Genomic DNA, 20776 nt, shown 5'->3' with positions numbered 1-20776 from the left:
TTAGGCCCTAGTAAAGGTAAGGGGACTGTCCTATGCAGAAGACGAAAAAGTCAACATGCCAAATTGTGATTTCTGTTTAAAAGGTAAAGACTTGTTCTACTGTGGTGTTCAGGTGAAATTGAGATCTTCATGGGAATCTGAAACAACTGATTTAGAGCATAAACAGTTCATAGTAGTAGCCTAAATCTAGGCTACATGTTTGTGCTTTAACAAATGACAAATCGTAATGCAGCATCTGATCCAAACCTCATGTGTCCACTGGAATTTTTTTTTTTTTTTTTACAGAAAGCAGATGCTGCCAAGTTCACATTTTAGCCTATCTAATATACATAATCTGTACAATACAAAAACAAACAAACAAAAACAAAAACATCACTTAGTAGTAGCCTAGAACTTTTATTCGCAACAAGTTTCAGTTTATGACTTCCAAACTTAGCCAGTGCCGTTTCCGAGGTGTCCCTGAATGCAACACCATTCCGTTCACTCTGAGCGGGGGGAGTCAACTATCCGAAGAAGAGGAGCAACTTGAATCACGTAAGTAACAACTCATTCTTTTAAACTGTTTTTATTCGTAATGAAATACTTGATACATTATATTGAAGTGTTACTACAAGCAAACACTAAGACATTATCTATCTTTGCCTAATTTGCATCGAATAACGTTGCAATCGATAAAGAAGCTGAAAAAGTCTATCCTCATTTCCTCTTTTTCAACTTAACCGTTACGTTACCCGCACTGAACTGAACTGAGCTGCGGGTTGTCTAATGTGTCTGAATGACTCACTGGCATGTGTTACATTGAATCGATCAACTTACTCAACCGTGTTAGTTTTATCGTGTGGGGACGTAAGTGGTCGTTGGGAAAGTTAACCATGTAAAGTAACGGGCCGCATTCCTCTTCAGTGGTCGTCATGACAGCGACGTCAGGAGAAGCTGCGTCTTTAACTAACCCTCAGTTTAGCTGCTCCTCATGTTATCCTCAACGGTATGATGAACTGGAGCTAGTTGACGTCGTGACACACTAAAGTTACAGGTGAATAGGGTACAAACTAACAGATATCACCATTAGCCTACTTGCATTAAGACAATTAGCCTAGATGTTTTGTTTGTTGTATGTTTTGTCAAATTCTATGTTAAAATTTGTAAATGAGGCAATATCTAATTAAATGTGCGCTAATTTGCATAGCCTACAACATAAATCTGAACAATGGATAAAGGTACTTTCAAAATTGTTGTTTTATTTTGTTGACATTAGAGTCAACTTTAGAGTCCAGAGTCAGTTTTTACAGAGGGGATTTTGGATATCTCTTTTTATCGTATTACTGTCACCTACAGTCACCAGCCCTAAAAAAAAAATCTAATTTTGCTATGCATGTTCTATAAATGTTCTATAAATCAGGCTGACAAATCCCTCTGTAAAAACCTTAAGAATATACAGTAGCCTACATCCTGTTTATTTCTCCATAACAACCTCTGAACTATAGGCTAGTAGGCCTACATTAGGCTATCCCTTATAAAGTGCATGATGCGTAAAGTGCCCTGTTTATGTTCAAAATGTGAATCACACACGTATCAGAGTTCACAGGAGTTGTTCTGAATCAATATTCAGATCAACTCCTGTGAATTTACCTGCATTATTTCTCTACACTTTAAAGTGCAGAGTAATAATCCAGGTAAATTGATCCCCTCCTCCCTCCTGGAGAGGAACAAGTCATGGAAATCCAAATGATGTTGTTGCTGCAACCAACTTTGTTGTCATATAACTATGCATCTTGTCCAAAAGAAAGCTGAGGGGTGAACAGGGCAAATGAGAAGCAGTCTGCTAGTGACCGGTCGCCTTTCCACTGTTTTGCTAAATCAATCAATAGAGGGGTATCGTCATATGCAATGTTATGGCGTCACATGTATTTGTGTAGTTTAATCTGTCACTCCTGTAAACAAGAGATTAAAGGTTATGGGGTGCGTTTGTGTCGTGGTGCGCAGAAACTGAGAGCTGGGACACCAGGGGGGGCTCCCCCAATCTTGCAAAGTTGTTTTTCAGCCAAGAGACACAATAAGTGACATGCAAGGCAGAGAGCCTCCATTCTCCCTCGTGACAAGTTAAAGGGAAAATTCAATTGTCTACTCACCGTCATGCCAAGGAAGGGTTTGGAGAACTTTCAGAGTCATCAAAACGCTTTAGGAGTTCCAGGGGGGGTCCGGCTGGCAAGAGATTTGCAGCAATATCTTGCGCATGCGCACAAATATCAACAGAGCCACTGGGAGCTACTGCTACAACAAGGCTAAAAAACAGAGATACATTTTTTTTTTTTTCGAACAACTTTTTCATGTGGCAGCTTCAGGACACTTGGGTCAGTACAGACGAGCAGTATGGAGGTATCTGGATGTTTCATAGTGTGTGTTTTGGACCATTAAGTGAGCACAATCCGCCGCCATTATATGAAAATATGTTGCCAGCCGGACCCCCCTGCCTAAAGTGTTTTGATGAGTCTGAACCCTTCCTTGGCATGACAGTGAGTTGAAAATTGGTGAAGTATCCCTTTAAGCCATTTATTAAACCATCACAATTACTACAAAGCCGTGATTAAGGTAAAAAATGTAGCTAAACTACAAATCCTGCAAAGTTCCTCGTTAAAGGACAATTCTGGCCAAAAAAGTGACTTCACCAAGCCGTTTTTCATTCAGCTCTTTGTGAAGCCACAGCTTCTCATTGTGCTCAGAGCCTCTCCTCTGTTAGCTCTGTTGCACAAGTTCTGCTGAAGTCACCGACAAACAGACTTGAAAGAAGACAGTTGCAATGATTCGTCAGATTAATTTTGTTTACAGATACTTTGGAGTTTCACAATGTCTAATGTGTTCAGTCAAGTTAATAAACAGTCACAAACTCTAAGCTGCACAGAGGTTGCATGTTTCATTGCTTCAGTTTTCTTATAATGTAGAGCTGCTGCCTCACAGAGCACGCTGATGAGCTGACATCATTCAATTCTTTATGCTACAGAGAATTTGATGTTGAGACCTTTAGTGTTCATTACTGAGCTTATTAGTGTTTAATCTACTGTCCATCCTTATTGTGGCTGTTTATGTTCCGTGGGAAATGTGAGTTTTCCAAGTCAAGTGCTTGTTTATATGTTCTTCGTTTTACTTTAAGTGTTACTAAACCCATCTGTTATCAGTCAAGTACTACGTCTTCTATGATAAACAAGACATGACTGCTCCTTAAACAGTCAGGTGTGTGGACAAGGTAAAGCTAGCGGTGTCACATGACCTCTGAGCTGTTTGCTCATGTGACAGCCTGATAAGATGTGTTGGATTGTTGTGAGGGTGAAAAGGGAGGTGAACTTATTGTCACTGTGAAAAAGCTGCTCATTGATCCTGCTGCATCCTGGAAAATTACAGACTGAAATATTCCTCTTGGCTGACGGATGCCCTGTGTTCATCAAGATTGTAAAAGCTCATTGAAGTGAGTCATCACTTTTCCCAATATTTTCCCAGAGGCCAAATCAACCCTGGTTAATGCGTCTCAAGTGGAAAGAGTTTTCAGCATTTGATGTAAATATAGTCGGATTTGCTGCCTGTTCTTGATCAACAGAAAAGGTCAATTGAAGATTCGTTAAATAATGGAGCCTGTTATAGAACCGTGTCACAATCCTGGATCAAATTACAGTCATACACTAGTGTTAAATTTTTAATACTTCAATTATCCTCAAATGTTTCCTCAAGTTATTGGGTCATGTTATCTTTGTTAGTTTTGTTCATTTGTTTATTCTTCTTTTATTTTGTTTTTTTGTCATCTTTTCTTGACAGTCGAGTCATGTGATGTCATGTTTGGCAGCAGAGCAGGAGGTTTCTCCCTAGAGCTGACCTTGAGACTCTCTCTATAGCAGCGTGGGTCTCCCCTGACACACAGCTGAACACAGCCACAACCATAACAACCAGCTCTGTCCTGCTATAACACACAGTGACTCGTCAGGTCTTACTCTACCTGTGGTGTAGTGTGCAGGGTTTTCTTCCTCTGGAGTTGTTTCTCTGATGACATTGTTCAGAGTGAGCGATGCAAAGTAGTAGCTTTTTTAGGCTGATATTTATCAGCAGTGCGAGGAACAAATGAATTGTCAGATAATTCCATATTAGCCTAACCCTATATATTGAATTGATAGTATTTATTCAAAGTAACATAAATAATTGAGGTTACACTTCATCTGTCTCAACAAGTGAAATCAGACACTACTACTGTATAATCTGATTTTAAATGTAGGCAAGACAAGGCAATGGTATATTACAATTGTATCAGGCAATTCAAAGTGTTTTACAGAGGCATAGAAATACATTAAAATTATAGACAATTAAAGTCAATTTAAAAAAGAGAGTAATACGCCAGTAAAAGAGGGTTTGAATAGAAAACAATAATAAATAGTTCAATTAAGACTTTATTAAGAACACAAACCAGAGGTCCATAGTGACTAAAAGTACATAAAAGACAGACAATAAAAACAACAATGCAACAATACAATAAAACATACATCGATCGCAATCATAGCAATCATTATAAGTTAAAGCCCCAGTATGTAACTTATTTGGCTTTTTATTAGCAAAAATCTGAGCCAGTTGTTTATAGATGCTTGTTTATCCTGTTACATGCAGCGTCTGTTGTCTGTCTGACGTCTGCCCAATTTCACGTGAATGCAACATCAAGAATACGTTCCGATATGCAACCGCACTGCTAGTTGGGGGAATTCCTACATATTAGGCTATACCTTACGATAAAAATCAGTGTCTCAGTCTGCTGCATTAATCATTGCACTCCTTAACCAACAATCTTATCTTGCTCCCCCCCCCCCCGACTTGTGAGAAAGCTACGGGCATTGTGTGCTGTATGTGAAACATTTCTTTACACTCCTCATGTTTCCTCTTTTAGAAAATGGTCCAGTAGGACAGGAGCTGCCAGTGATGAGTCAGAATAGTCCCTGTCTGTGGACTCAGCTCCCCCAGAGCAGCCGGTCCCCATGCGACCGCTACAAACACGCCTGCTGCAGCTACGATGGCAGCGTCTACATCCTGGGAGGCCGAGGCAGCAGCTGTCTGAGGGACTTCTGGAGGTACAGCGTAGGTAAGTGTGTGTGGTGAATAATATGGAGAGTATACAGCCCTGTGTGATGTGATTAAAGGTGTATTGCAGAGACGTAAATCAAACAAACAGTTGTGTCCAATGTGTCAGTGTGTAACGAGTGGACAGAGTTGAGCTGCAGCGGAGAAGCTGCACCGGAGGAGCTGGAGGAACATACTATGGTGGCTCACGAGGTACAAACCTATCTAAGCTTTGTTGATGCATTTTTTTAAACTCACTGTCAAAACTTTAAACTGTATAATAGCATAATCATTGGAATGCTGCTAATCTCAGCCTTTGTTCCATCAGTGTGTTAAAGGGATAGTTCAACATTTTGGCAAATTGGCCCATTGCCATAATCCCTTTAGTTTTAGCAGTAGGTGTGTTACCTTTATTTGTCGGTACAAGCTATTTTTAGGACGCCAGAGCAGAGCCACGTGCTGCTCAGAGCTACGCTACAGAAGCTCATGGGATTTCTTGGTTTCCTTCATCAAACTCATCAAATACACAATCCAACAACTCCAAAACGCTCTGGTGGACAAGTTGTGACCTGCACATTCACCACGCTATGAGATAATAACGGAACGTTACGAGACAGTTGTTTTAGAGGTGAATTCATGCAAAATTTCTAGGGCCCGATTATAGCCCGTTTGAGACAGATCGGTAATCGGCCAAAACTCGCCGATTGTCGCCGATATTTTCAGGAATAAAATGCAGGGAATAAAACTTGGTTGACAAACTCCATCCACTACCACCTCAGTCACAGCACACAGCAGAGTGACTGATCTGTCTCAAAACCAGTGTTGCCACTGGCTTTCTGTTTCCCTTTTTTTTTTTTTTTTTTTTTTTTACCGCCGTTGGGTTGTGAATTAATTAATTAATGCTCGTCTCCGGCCGTGTTGGGTCCGAGATTCAACAAGCCGGTCGGGGTCGGGTTTTACCGTTATATACCGGCACAGCAGTATGCTCATTTATCACCAATAAACACAGTAGATGAGGGTGAGTGACTGAGCTGAGGCTGTGTGACGGGTGGGGCGGGGGGTCCACGGCGTGGAGCATTGCGGGACTCTGACTGCAGCGGGGACTATCATGTCTCTGCTCCGTGACACTGCTGTGAGACAGACCGCCGGTGAGCGCTTTGACACGGTGCAGGGCACGGCAGCAACCGCTGATCGTTGAAAACAGTCTCCAAACCAGAAACGTCTGGAACAACATTGGAAAAAGTCGCTTTTGATTAAAAAAAAAAGAGAGAGAGGGAGAGAGAGAGAGAGAGAGAGACCCGCCGTGCCGTGTAAAAAAAAACAACAACAAAAAAGTAGGCTATCACGTGTCATGACTTCCTGTATTTGGCCCTTCAAAATAAAAGCCCATGTTGATTTTGACTTAATTTTGACAAGACAAGGCTCCAAATGTTGTTGTTTTTTCCTGGGCCCAATCGACCAATGAAATTTTGGTCGGCTAATGATTTTTTGGTCGACCAGGCAGCCCTAATTTATATATTATATAATATAGATATATTATTATAGTAATACAATTTTAAAACTTAATAAAAAAATAATAATAATCGGCCGATTAATCGGTTATCGGATTTTTTTCCCCCCAATAATCGTAATCGGCATCGGCCCCAAAAAATCCATATCGGTCGGGCCCTAAAAATTTCCCTCGAAAACATTCCATTATTATCTGATAGCATGATGAATGTGCAGGTCACAACTTGTCCAGTTGTTGGATTGTGTATTTGATGAGGGAAACCCAGAAATTCCATTAGCCTCCATAGCATAGCTCTGCTGCTGCTCCGCCGTTCTAAAAACAGCTTGCACCGACAATTAAAGGTAACGAACCTACTCCTAAAACTATAGGGGTTATGATATGGGTCAGTTTGCCAAAATGTTGAACCATCCCTTTAAGAAGGGCTTTAACAGCTGTGACCTTTCCAGGGCTTCCTGTACGTGTTTGGAGGAATGTTGGAATCTCCGTACACGAAGTCTAGATGTGCCCTTTGGGTGTTCGACGTTGGTGAGTTTGACTACAGAAGAGGACTGGTTGCCAGTCCTCACATTGGCACTCATTCATGAATTTGTGTGTAAACTGTGATTTCCGTGGATTCATCGATCTTTTAGTTGTTGAGATCTTTTCATAACAATGATTAGAAATATTTGGAGAGAGAGAGAGAGAGAGGTTTATCGGACACCAACGTGCGCATCAAGGCTCCATCTAATGATGAGTTTGCATATTAACCGGAAAACTTTCATTACATAAGTGTGCAGCTGATATGTGATGCAAAGTGTGTGTGGCTCTTTTTTTTTTTTTTTTTGTCCATGTCTCATGTCGAACTATTTGGGGTTTATTTCTTTAATGAGGACTCTTTATTCACTTATCTATTACCTCCTTCCAGGACTTTGATTTACCTGTCCTTACGCTGTCCTTTTCTGGACTCCACTTCAACCAAAATTACTTTAAAGGGATAGTTCACCCAAAATTCAAATTTCACTCGCCCTCATGTCGACTAAGGGCTGGGAGAAGTTTCAGAGTCCTCTGTGCCTTCTCTGAGTTACAGGGGGGCTCTGTGCAGCACTGCATATCCACATGACGGTTGCGAACGGGGCTCACTTTTCTTCGTCCAAAAAGACACACCAAAAAACATCCAAATACCTCCATACTGCTCGTCTGTAATGTCCCTCTTGTCAGAGGTGGGTAGTAACGCGCTACATTTACTCCGTTACATTTACTTGAGTAACTTTTTGGATAAATTGTACTTCTAAGAGTAGTTTCAATGCAGCATACTTGTTACTTTTACTTGAGTATATTTCTTCAGAAGAAGCGGTACTTTTACTCCGTTACATTGAGCTTCATTCCGGTCGCTACTCGCTACTTTTTCTTATTGATCAAATGTGCGATCTGTTTGTTTATGTTTTAATCATAGAGGTTTTAATGGAGATATTTCCGAGCCTCTGTCACATGACTGCGTTTCACCAATCAGATGTAGCCACTCGCGACGTTTGCCTTCTTTTAACACTAGAACCGCCAACATTCCAACACCCCCTAGAACCGCCGAGAGGGGTCATTTTTACCTCCGCCTCCATGCCGTCATCAATCACAAAGGATGTACTTTCTTGAAGCAGTAAAGTTGTTTGTATTCATCCTTTCTTTTAAATAATAAGTAGTGCTTGATAAAAAATACTTTTAACATTTCAATTTATGGGGTTAGTTATTAATTTTACAATTGATTTGGACTATTTCGTTATGAATTGAAAACGTCAAATTTATTTCACTCATCAATAAACTGCAACATCAGACAGAATACAAATTATTAACACATTGAATTAATTTAATTATTTATGAGAAGACCATTAGGCAAAAGTAAAAATCAAAACAGAACAAAAATAAATAAACTTGAATGAAAACACGTTGTTGGTAATAAAGAATCGGATCGCTCGCTATTTACAATTGTTTGATTAGGTCAAAATGTTAAAGTCAAACTGTAGACTAAAAACAAACAATGAAACAGTTAGCACATTGAAAGAAGAAGAAACCCATTTTTAAACAAATAAGGCATGGAATAAAGATCTCTCTCTCTCTCTCTCTCTCTCTCTCTCTCTCTCTCTCTCATGCGCACATTACTCACAATCTGCACACACGCTGTATACTTTCAAAGTACACTGTCCACACACTGCACGTTGGCACTTCATACACATTTTGACGGTTTTGTTTTTCGTGCATTTGCGTTTAACACCGCAGTTTCTCCTCTTGTCTTCGGGCATGGTGTGCAGGACAGGCGCTGATGTCGGCCTCGTGATGTGCTCACTGCGCAACTGCTTGCAGAGCTCCAGGATGAACACTCGCCGGCTTATATTTGTGTCCATGCAGCTGCGGTACAGGACCCACGCGTTCATTGCAGCAATGTCCAGCATGTTGTAAAACACTGCGACTGGCCATCTTCTGGTAGCAGCTCGAACAGAGTATTGCCTCAACATCTGGTCCAGGACGTCAACTCCCACCTAAGATAATATAGATAGCAGCAATGGCAATGAAACACGTGGGTTACAAATCAAGATAAAGAGAATTAAGACAAAAAATATATGTAAAAATAAAGATGACATAAAATACTGCACTGGATCTCTATATTCACACCTTCGTTTTGTTATAATAGTGGACTGTTTCCGGCTTCTTTTTGGCGTCATCCAGTACATCCACGGACTTGTGCATTGTGCTGAGGATGCACACGTTCTTCTTTTCTTTGCCCTGGTAAATGGTCAGCGTTGCCCTGTCGCTCCGCATCACTGTGGTGTTGTATAGTGCAGCTTTCAGGTGCGCAGAGGGAGGCAGTGATCTCTTGTTTTTGTTGGTGGTTCCCACCAGGCTGGTGTTTTTTGCCAGGAGTTTGTGGGCAAGGGGGAGTGATGTAAAGAAATTGTCGGTTGTTACGTTTCTCCCCTTACCCAAAAAAGGCTCCATCAGTTTGAGGACCACACTCTCCCCAAGGCTCTGTGTTGGAGGGCGACTAGGATCTTTCCCCAGATAAGGATATCCATTCAGCATGAATTTGGTATCAACATCCGCAGCAAGCCAGAACTTGATGCCAAATTTGTCTGGCTTGTTTGGCATATATTGTGTAAAACGGCAGCGCGACTTTGTCGGGAACAGCTGCTCATCAACAGTAATTTCTGCCCCGGGTTTGTAGCAGGCAATGCTGTTGTGAATAAGCCTGTCCCACACCTCACTGACCAGCGCAAACTTGTTACCAGAAAGGCGGATGCGTCTGGTTTCTTTTTTGTCAAACCGTAAATAGCGCATTATTGCTCTGAACCTATTCCTCGACATAGTGGTGCTAAAGAAGGGAAGACCCCATTCTTTAGACCACAAGTCCTCCACATCTGTATTCCTTCCGTTGTGCACTCCTCTGGCCAAGAGGAGCGCAAGAAACGCCTTCAGCTCTGCCAGGTTCAGCTCCCAGTCTTGCGCTCCACATCTGTGCGCCTCTGCCACCGTACAGTCACAAATATGCTGCAGCATCACGCGATCCATCAAGCACATGAACGCACTCATAATGTCGTCTATGTTGCGGAATGCGTGGCCAGTTGGGCCGGCTCTTTCTGTCAACACATTTTGTGACTGCACTCTCCCCGTGTGCACACCTGGCTGTATAGGTGCCCATACAGTCCCGTCCCTGCCAGTTTCACGTAGCTCCTCTGACGGAGGTGATTGAGCTGACTCTAGAAAAGACATATTTATTTATAATTAGTTTAGCTATAGGTGGCCTAAACAAGCCAATACTAGAATAGTGCGATTATAGGCCAGAAGTTTACCTGTCATAGCTCCCGCAGTGCCCGAAGGCAATGACAGGGGCAAAGTTGGAGGTTCCTCTCCTGCTTCAAGAAGCCGGCGTCTTTTGGGGGGTGCCGGCTCCTCATCCTCTGATGACGACTCCTCATCAGGGGAAAAATGATGGGTCGTCTATTTCGCCGTCCGACTCTTGATCACTCACTGTTACCTCTCCCCATCAGACTCTCCCTCACTCATGTCCTGGAGCATTGCCAAGACCTCCTGGTCGGTAAATCTTCTGCTCCGGCTCATATTTACAAATCCGCTGACGTTACGTTATCTATCAATCTCTCTTTCTCTAACTAGCTATCAATCTATCTGTCTCTCTATTTATCAACCTATCTATCAATATATATAAATCTATCTATTAATCTATCTCTCTATCTATCAATATATATCTATATCAATCGATCTAACGCTACCTGTGTATCAAATGACAGCTTAGCTGTCAAACGGCGTCCGTTGCTAAGCAACAGGACAGCGGCGTTAATGTTGAGCACGGCACTAAACAGCTGTTTCTAATAGGGGTAAAAATTACCCCCTCGGCGGTTCTAGGTATAAATGATCATATTTTTTTTTGTTTTCATCCCACAGACCTCAAAATTCACTAGATGATAAATAAACCCATTTTAGGAAAAGTCACGAACTGAGAGAAGTATGCGTTTTATTTTGACAGAGTTAGACATATTTAAAAACAGGAGGGGGGTAAAAATGACCCCTTGGCGGTTCTAGTGTTAACCAATCAGACAGAGCCAGGCAGTCACATGACCGCACACAAAATCTCAGCGGTAAACAGGACGGCCACTCCGCCTCAAATTTGAGAAACTGCGGCTAGTAAATGATTAGGATGACGTCAGCCCTGGTATGTCGTGGATAATAGTGGATAATGTCCGTGAAGGTTCTCAATCATCCAGGTCGTCTTATTCTTCTTCCTCCCTAGGATGTTTAAACCCCATACACACCTGGAGACCCATCCAGTTTCGGGGGTGTGGTCATGTGACTTTGGTTTCACTAGAAACCAATCATAGCCCCCCCCCCCCCCCCAACACACACACACACACACACAGTCACAGATAGACACACATCAGACACCACACCCACACAAAGAGCTTATGGACAGTTCATAGATCTTTCATGGATAGGCCTATGTAAATTATTGTGGCTGAATTTTGTCTTAATTTATGTTACTTTGTAAAAAATGTCATTTTGGCTTTTGTCTTAGTTGTTAAATGATGTTCTTTGGCAATATCTGAATTTTTTAATTGCTATTATATTTCTGTGTATTTGATTAGGCCTACATTTACGCGCTGATCATTAAACGAACAAATCAGAGGTTACTCAGCAGTTACTCAGTACTTGAGTAGTTTTTTCACCAAGTACTTTCTACTCTTACTCAAGTAAATGTTTGAATGGCTACTTTTTACTTTTACTTGAGTAACATTATTCTAAAGTAACATTACTCTTACTTGAGTACAATTTTTGGCTACTCTACCCACCTCTGCCTCTTGTATTGAAGCCCCGACATGAAAAATTGTTCCAAAAAAAAATGTAATAAGTCTATATTTTAAGCTTGTTTGTAGCGGAAGCTCCCAGTGTCTCAGTTCACTGCTCTGCCGGTGTCTGTGCAACGATGTGCACGCGATAGGCCTATTTCACAAGATTCTGAAGTGACATCACATAGGGTAAATCCAAGGGGGCAGTTGTCGGTCTGAGAAGTGAAGCTCACTTCCGCGTTCAAAAAGCTGCAATCCCCTCGGCTGTCGCTGGGGGCTGGCTCCAGAAGGGAGCAACTCCAATTGAGCCCCATGTTAAAATAGCCGATTTTACAGCTTAAAAAAACATATTTACAGCCTGGTACATTTCATTTTTTTGGTCTCAATCGATAGTTTCTACCCCCGCACACACTCTGAGGGGGGTGAATTTTTTTAAAACTCCACCGTTTTACTATTATTAGGTTTAAAGTTCTGGCCAATCAGGGCGCGGAACCGTTGAGTGACAGGTCCGGAGACCGCTGCTTCGAGGCCAGTGGGCGGGCCCTCGGCCGGCCAACGGCCGCACCGCTCCAAATATGGCAAGTAGAATCCAACATGGCGCGGCTCAAACCCCCGTAGTAGCGGCACAAAACAGACTCCCCAAAACCAATGGGTGACGTCACGGGTGCTACGTCCATTCTTTTTACAGTCTATGGGTAAATCTACATCCGGTCCAGTCAGCTGCGGCTAGAGCGATTGACAGAGTGGCAACACTTTTCATTCAAACAAACTAGACTGCCACAGTTGTTAGATTTCATCAATGAGACTAAACCTCTAAAAACCTGCGGATAAAGTTACTTGGATGTAGCCTACGAGCATATGCCTACTAGCCCCCGGTCGCTGCTCCCTTTGCATTTCTCCCAAAACAAGCACATTTCCTAACAGGCAATATCTGGATAAACTGACAACAGGCTGGGGATTTAACGGCGACTTTCTCGCATTAAAGAATATTAAAACTTTTGGCATCTTTACTGCTATCACTGTCAGTTGCTGCTGAACGGCGATAGTAGATGAGTAGATAATGAGTGAAATTCGAATTTTGGGTGAACTATCCCTTTAATCCCCTATCTCTCTTTTTTCTCTCTCTCTCTCTCCTTATTTGTGTCATAGCCGCAGGTGGACAGGATGTATCTACCTCCTTATATGGTGGTCAGGGTCTCCTTATATGGATATTCATGGGTGGATCAGCTAATTGCTGATCACTGGGGGCCCGCGGTCATTTCACAATGGGTTGGCGTTGATGATCTTATAAACGTGCTTACGATCAGCATTCATGAATCCGGAGTAGAGTTTTAGTAGTATGGACTTTATGTATGTGCAAATCTACACACAGATTTACTAATGTTTCATGAATGAAACCCATTCTCAATACAATCTCACATTAGACAGATAGAACTTGTTCTTGCATGCTGACTCTAAATTGTTTCATATGTGCAAACAAAAATGTTGTACCTTCTACATCAGTTTGTTCAGGAAATATTCCGCCCGTTCAGTTGTTTTCCTTTTCCATGTTTGTTTTTAAATGGAAAGACTTTACTCGTGATACAGTAAGCCTGCTCACTAACACGTCCAGTGTGTGTGTGTGTGTGTGTGAGGGAAGCTGATAATAGCCGTATCCTGAAGTGACCTGTCAATACATATTATCCTTTTAAATTTATGACTTGAACTTTCTCCCATTGTTTCTGGCTTCATTTTCAACCCAAACACCACTTTGCTTTCCTCTGTGTGTTTCAGCAAAGCAGAAGTGGGTGCAGTGGCAGGGGAAGACAAGCTCCCGTCAGGTACAGAGCAACGGATCTGACAGCAACAGATGTTAGAAAAACACTCTGATCTACATCCAGTTTGCTTCCAAACATTCACTTATTTGAATATAATGATGATAAGAACAGACTCAAGGAGAAATACCAAAACAATGACCTTTTGTAAAGGATTTTTTGCTGGACTTGGATTTTGAATGTCATGTTACAAGACAAAAAGAAACTTAGGAATTTCTTTTGGAAACATAGCACAAGCTGCACAGGTCAAGTTGTAAGTGATCCACTCTTACTCTCCACTTTTGTGTTTGTGTGTGTGTGTAGACGCAGATGCCGACCAACAGAAAGGGACACAGTGCTGTGGTGGTGGACTCGGCCATGCTGCTGTATGGAGGTTTAGTGGACATAAAAGGATCTTCGCAGGACTTCTGGCGGTTGGATTTTGGTGAGTTCTAACTCTGATGGTGGATGGTGCATTGAAATTAAACTCCCAGATTCAGTAGGAACTCAAGGAACCTGCAGTGACACACACTGATACGATCCAGATGACCCAGGAGGGATGTGATAAACATTAGTTACGCAATGGGCTTACGCAATGGGCTTTGCATTTAGCGGAGTGGTAAACAGCGTCTAGAGGTTTAAAGGGACAGTTCAACATTTTGGCAAATTGGCCCATTCCCATAATCCCTATAGTTTTAGAGTAGATTCATTACCTTGCAAGCACCGTGCAAGCTGTTTTGAGACCGACCAGGCAGAGCCGCAAGCTGCTCAGCTCTACGGAGGCTAATGGTATTTCCAGGCTTTCCCTCAAAACTCATCAAATACAGAGTCCAACAACTCCAAAACGCTCTCGTTATGAAATAATAATGGAACATTATGAGATGGACTTGTTTTTGAGGCAAATGCAAAGCTGGTGTTGTGCCAAAAAGAGACTCCTCGCCGAAAAACGACTGCCCCAATGGGAACGTGCATCGGCGGCTTTGCATTTACCCATGCATTTGCCTTGAAAGCAACACTCTGTCTCATAGCGTGGTGAATGTGCAGGTCACAACTTGTAGCGTAGCCTCGAGCAGCCAGTCTAAAAATAGCTTGCACCGACAATTAAAGGTAACGAACCTACTCCTGAGACTATAGGGAATAGTTTGCCAAAACTATCCCTTTAAGGGCAGATATAGATACATGCTTGTAATGCAGTCTCATCGCCATCAACTAAAACAGAGAGAAAGAGCTTCAAGAAAAATCAGAAAGTTTTATGGAACATAAAAATAAATAAATAAATAAAAGAAAAAAATGTGTGTGTTTGTGTGTGACAGACACCATGGCCTGGTCATTGCTGACTGGTTCTCAGCAGGGCTCATCAGGCCCCGGCCCCAGACACAGTCACTCAGCCATGGCCTACCAGGACTGCATGTACCTGTTCGGGGGGCTGAAAGGCCTGCGGGAGCAGAAGGATTTCTGGAAGTGGAACTGCAGCAGCCACACATGGACTCTACTTAAAACCAGGTGAGTATGGTGATGCTGATCCCAGAGAACTCCCACTGTGTCATCTTCCCCTCGCTTATCTGGGGATTTTAATTTTAGTCCAAGGTGAAGTCCAATTTTATTTTATTTTTATTTTATTCTATTATATTTAAATTTTACTTCTCTTATGTTGTTGTCAGACAATTCTATCTGATATGTTTTTATTTCTGTTGTACAGCACCTTGTAACTCGTTTTTGAAAGGAGATATACAGTATGTGACCCGCTCTGGCGAAATAAAGTCTGAAGTCGCAACGTTCTATTTTTAGATAATCAGCTGATAACATGGAAAACCAATAAAAATTTCAAAGAAATGACATTCAAAAACAATCTCCCAAAGTTTCATAGTCCAGATAATTGAGAAAAGGTATGTAAATGATGTTTAAAGTTGACTTGCAACTTTTAACCCTCCAGACGAGCACAACATTAAACAACTTCTGAACCGTTTATGATAGAGACGAGCTGTACACTGTATCTGAATCGTGAGATTCTCCGCTTTCCGAGGGTCATTGAATGGTGCTTTTGTAACAACAAAGGACGGGGTCCGTGTAATCACGTAGTACGGGAACAGATGCTAAACCGAGGTCATTGAATGGTGCCTCTATGACAACAAGGGGGTGCGTGTAATCACACTGGCCTTTAAACCAGAGAGTTCTATAATGTTTAAGCACAGTTTTCTCAGGTTTTCAATCAGAAAAAGAGAGTGGAAGACCATAATTCAAATGGCCTTGTCTTGAAAACCACCCACTGTATGACTTTGACTATGGTATCATTTAAAGCTTATTTTCTCCTCTTTATATTGATACCAAAATCTCAATTTTGAAATTTGGGTCACTGTGACTCATTTTGCTGGATAATTATTATAATAATAATAATAATAATAATTATTATTATTATTATTGTCTGTTCACATTAACAGACATTTTGACCGTGGGTGCCCAGACTTTTGCATCCCTCCATATATTTTTCCTAAATGAACGCAGATACTTGAATCAATCTGTGGTGTTTGTTCTGTGGGAGGATTTCCAGCTTTTCTCTATCACAGTAGGGAAGAGGGAAGAGACAGACTAAATATAGTTTGTGTTCCTTCCTGCCAACACCACCTCTGCTTTGTCTGCTCAGGTCGGGCCCCTCCAGACTGATGGGCCACTCAGCTGTGGCCTACAAGGACACCATGCTTCTCTTTGGAGGAGGCGAGAGCCAGAACTCTCCAAACAACTGCCTGTGGAGGTTCAGCTTCACCACTCAGACCTGGGGGCAGGTGGCCACGCTCCCGGGCTCCAGCCCCCCAGACAGGATTCACCACTGCTGCGCTGGACTGGGTCCCAGCTACGAGTCCGACGTCAGCGGCAGCCCGCACTCCAGCTCAGGACCCAAGGGCCCGGACGACAAACCCAGGCCCTTCAAGAACAAGTGTTTCCCGGCGCCCCTCACCTTCCTGGGCTCAGAGGGAGCCATCGAGCTGGAGACGTTCAGCCTGGACAAGTGCTACAGCAGCAAAGCAACCACAGACTCGTCAGAACTCAACAGCAGCACTGAGGGTGTGCCGGGGAAGGAGGCACAGCGGGTGGGAAACTGTTTGACTTTCGAGAACAAAGCGTTCAGAACACATTGGAGCTGCACAGAGGAAGACCTGCTGCACGGGGAGGACGGAGAGGACGGAGACATAATGCAGCACCTGCCCGATCTGCTGCTGGTCCTCGGAGGAAGACCCTGCTCCGTCCACAGCCACATGTCCATGTGGCAAATGACTCTGACCGACTCGTAACCACCTCTGAGAAACAAACTAGACCGGATAAAGCTTTTGTCATGTAAAAAAAATGAAATAAACATCCATCCATCAGCTGCATCAAACTGAGAGTAGTGCGACCAGGTGGTGGTGGGGGTAGTTCAGGGTTTTCAACTCCTGCCTGAAGTGGAGGAGTTTAAAGGGATAGTTCAACATTTTGGTAAATTGGCCCATTGCCATAATCCCTATAGTCATAGCAGTAGGTTCGTTACCTTTAATTGTCGGTGCAAGCTATTTTTAGAACGGCGGAGCAGAGCCGTGAGCTGCTCAGAGCTACGCTACAGAGGCTAATGGGATTTCTTGGTTTCTCTCATCAAACTCATCATATACACAATCCAACAACTCCAAAACGCTCTGGTGGACAAGTTGTGACCTGCACATTCACCACGCTATGAGATAATAACACAACGTTACCAGACAGAGTTGTTTTAGAGGTAAATACAGAGACTGCTTGCTGAAAAACTGTCCCTGAAGGCAACGCATATCAGCTGTTTTGCATGAATTTACCCCGACAACAACTCTGTCTCGTATCGTTCTGTTATTATCTCATAGCGTGACACGCTACAGTGACTCGGAATGCCTTGGGATCCTCCCAGAAGAGCCGGAGAGGGCAGTCTGGGCATCCCTGCTCAGACTGCCTTGGATAAGCGAGAGAAGATGGATGGATGTTTTTCAGCTATGGCTGACACTGTGTACATAAGAAAATAACTTGAGATATTTCTATCATTTTTACTTGCTGTGAATTTGTGACATTATTACACATATATATTTTTTAAACTCAAATAAATGATTTAAAAGAAACGCTGTGAAGTCAGTCTGACAATTTGGTAAGCAATAGTCAATATAATAGACAAAATAATGACAATGGTTTACATGACTTGATATATATATATAGCTCTGGAAAAAATTAAAGCAGAAGTAAGTGATATATTTGTGTTAATATAAGTCTTAAATAGTTATATCTTCCGACAGCAATCACTTACATAGAGTGTTTGGTCTGAAACACGGGTCTGTCAGTCACTCTGCTCTGCTCTGAGCCGAGGAGAAAACATTTATCGTATCCTACAGTTTTTATCCAATGAGGAGAGAGAACGGCATGCAGGGCTGTGTGTGCAGCCAAGGAACGCCGTGAATGTGGCGACGTAGGGACGAGGACTGTTATGGTGCGTTCAAGGAAACCCGTATTTTTCCGACCGTGAAGTCGTACCAGTTCGATCTGGTACGAGTTCACCGGTCGGAAGTTACGAGTGGCCGTTATAGTGACTTTCACCGGTAAAACAGGTCGGAAAAACATGAGTGGGTTGCCTGAAATGCTACAAAGTCGTAAGTTGTGACTTGAAGCTGTAATTTACGATTTCAAAAGCCTGCCTGGAACGCAGCATTAGCGAAAACGACCGGACCACTTACTTCTGCTTTAAGAGACCACTTCAAAATGATCAGTTCCTCTGGTTTTACTATTCATAGCTATGTGTTTGAGTAAAATTTAACACTTTTGTTTCATTCTATAACCTACTGACAAAATCTCTCCCAAATTGGAAATACAAATATAGTCATTTAGAGCATTTATTTGCAGAAAATGGCAACAGGTCAATATAACGTAATAAGTTCTGGTATTTTCAGACCTTGTATAATGCAAAGAAAACAAGTTCCTATTCATTTTAAAACAACACAACACTACTTTTTAAATTTAGGAAGAGTTTAGAAATCAAAATTGGTGGAATAATCCCAATTTTTAATCGCAGCAGTGATTCTTTTTATTTATTTATAATCTTTCTTCCTTATTAAAGGGATAGGTCACCCAAAATTGAAATTTCACTCATTATCTACTCACCCTCATGTCGTCTAAGGGCTGGGAGAAGTTTCAGAGTTATCTGTGGCTTCTCTGAGTTACAGGGGGTCTCGGCGTAGCAGTGCATGTCCATATGACGGTTGCAAATGGATACCAACTGTCTTCGTAACAAAAAGACACACCAAAAAACATCCAAATACCTCCATGCTGCTCGTATGTAATGTCCGTCTTGTATTGAAGCCCCGAAATGTGAAATTGTCCCGAAAAAAATTAAATAAGTCTATATTTCAAGCTTGTTTTGTAGCGGAAGCTTCTCGAAGCTCCTCTTCCCGGTTCGTCAAATTTGGACCTTTAAATATGATTTGGTTCAGGTGATCAGCTAAGTAGAGTGAGGTGTGCTTGTGTTGGAGTTCAATAGATATTAGAATCGATGGCTGCCATACATGTAGAGAAACTGATTTATTAAGAACATTTTTGGTGTGGTCTCTATTTTTTTTTTCCAGAACTGTATATATGAACTAAGCTCCATAGTTGAAGTAGACGATCACTATCTGTAATGTGACCAGAGTAACACATGGTGGCGGCAGATCTGAGCGGTCTGTTGGCTCTCTGTTACCTCACCAGTAGCTGCTCACCACCCAACAGAGGCAGTGAGATAAACCAGGCGCAGTGACTCATGTGCTTGTGACAGTCAGACCAAGTGAAAAGTCGAGCTGTGTCCCACCACACGCAGAACTGCTGCCCTGTGTTTCCACACAGAGATCTGTTTCAGTCCAACCACCAGGCGCAATTCATGTGAGCGCAGACACTGTAAGCTTCACATGCACACAAACACTTTTATTATTAATTAAACCAATGGTGGGTTCTCTTATGTTGTCACTGCTCGGCTACATCATATACTTCTACTTGTTTGTTTCAGTCTGTTCGCACAAAATAAAAAACAGAATTATTAGCAACAGAATGAATTCAGCTGTGAAAGAAACAGACAACTTTTTTTCTTCCTTCACACTAGTCAAGTCAAGTCATTTTTATTTCTAGAGCACATTTAAAATCAACAGATGTTGACCAAAGTGCTTTACATACGTACAAGATTAGTTCAAACAAAGACAGGACAGACACAAAGAACCATTAAAACAACAAGTGAGTGGGAATGATGGTAGGCCTATGGGAGGTTCTCATGAGACTGAATTAAAAGCCAGAGAGAAGAGATAAGTTTTTAGCTGAGTTTTAAAGATGTCTATGGAGGGTGAAGATCTGATTGTTTGTGGGAGACTATTCCATAGTTTGGGACCAGTAAATGAAAAGGCTCTGTCACCTCTTGTTTTTAGTTTTGTAGGTGGGATAAACAGCAGTGACTTGTCAGTGGATCTGAGCAGACGAGAAGTGGAATAGGGGGTGAGGAGTTCTGTGATGTAATCAGGTGCTAATCCATGCAATGCTTTAAAAACAAATAAAAGTATCTTAAACTGAATTCTATATTTAACTGGTAACCAGTGAAGAGTGGCCAATACAGGTGAGATGTGGTCGATCTTTCTGGTACCAGTGATGAGTCTTGCTGCTGCATTTTGAATGAGCTGTAAACGAGACAGGGCAGATTGGGTGATTCCGGAGTAGAGAGAATTACAGTAGTCTAGTCGGGAGGAAATGAAAGCGTGAACCAAGGTTTCTAAATCTTTGGGTAACAGGAATGATTTGAGTTTTGCAATGGATCTAAGATGGAAAAAGCTTGTGCTGACTACTGAATTGATTGATTGACCAAGAGCACTGATGATGGACGAGGGAGTGTCTGTGGGGCCAAAAACTAGGAGCTCAGTTTTATTTTGGTTGAACTGAAGGAAACTTTGGGCCATCCAGGATTTGATATCCTTAATACATTGTAGTAATACACTGACACTACCCAGGTTAGATATTTTTAACGGGAGGTATAACTGTGAGTCATCAGCATAACAGTGGTATGAGATATTGTA

General features: G+C 42.1%; 1 protein-coding gene across 1 annotated transcript; it reads left to right on the top strand.

Moving 5' to 3' along the window:
* The first annotated feature begins 461 nt into the window (after positions 1-461).
* klhdc3l (kelch domain containing 3-like) lies at positions 462-17074 on the top strand. Its single transcript, XM_085765679.1, has 8 exons — positions 462-534; positions 4916-5107; positions 5216-5298; positions 7042-7120; positions 13693-13739; positions 14037-14157; positions 15026-15215; positions 16354-17074. The coding sequence occupies exons 2-8, from the start codon at positions 4948-4950 to the stop codon at positions 16997-16999; spliced, it is 1326 nt and encodes a 441-aa protein (XP_085621805.1). The 5' UTR covers positions 462-534; positions 4916-4947; the 3' UTR covers positions 17000-17074.
* The last annotated feature ends 3702 nt before the right edge of the window (positions 17075-20776 follow it).

The sequence above is a fragment of the Trachurus japonicus genome, chromosome 21 (assembly GCF_045865225.1).
Source record: "Trachurus japonicus isolate A0001 chromosome 21, Traja_1.0".
NCBI lineage: Eukaryota > Metazoa > Chordata > Actinopteri > Carangiformes > Carangidae > Trachurus > Trachurus japonicus.
This window is presented reverse-complemented; position numbering and strand designations above follow the sequence as displayed.

Bases quoted from the DNA above. Each gene is read 5' to 3' on its own strand.
- klhdc3l (XM_085765679.1), top strand. From the start codon at position 4,948: ATGAGTCAGAATAGTCCCTGTCTGTGGACTCAGCTCCCCCAGAGCAGC. The intron at 5,108-5,215 runs GTAAGTGTGTGT...CCAATGTGTCAG, and splicing joins CTTCTGGAGGTACAGCGTAG to TGTGTAACGAGTGGACAGAG. The intron at 14,158-15,025 runs GTGAGTTCTAAC...TGTGTGTGACAG, and splicing joins CTTCTGGCGGTTGGATTTTG to ACACCATGGCCTGGTCATTG.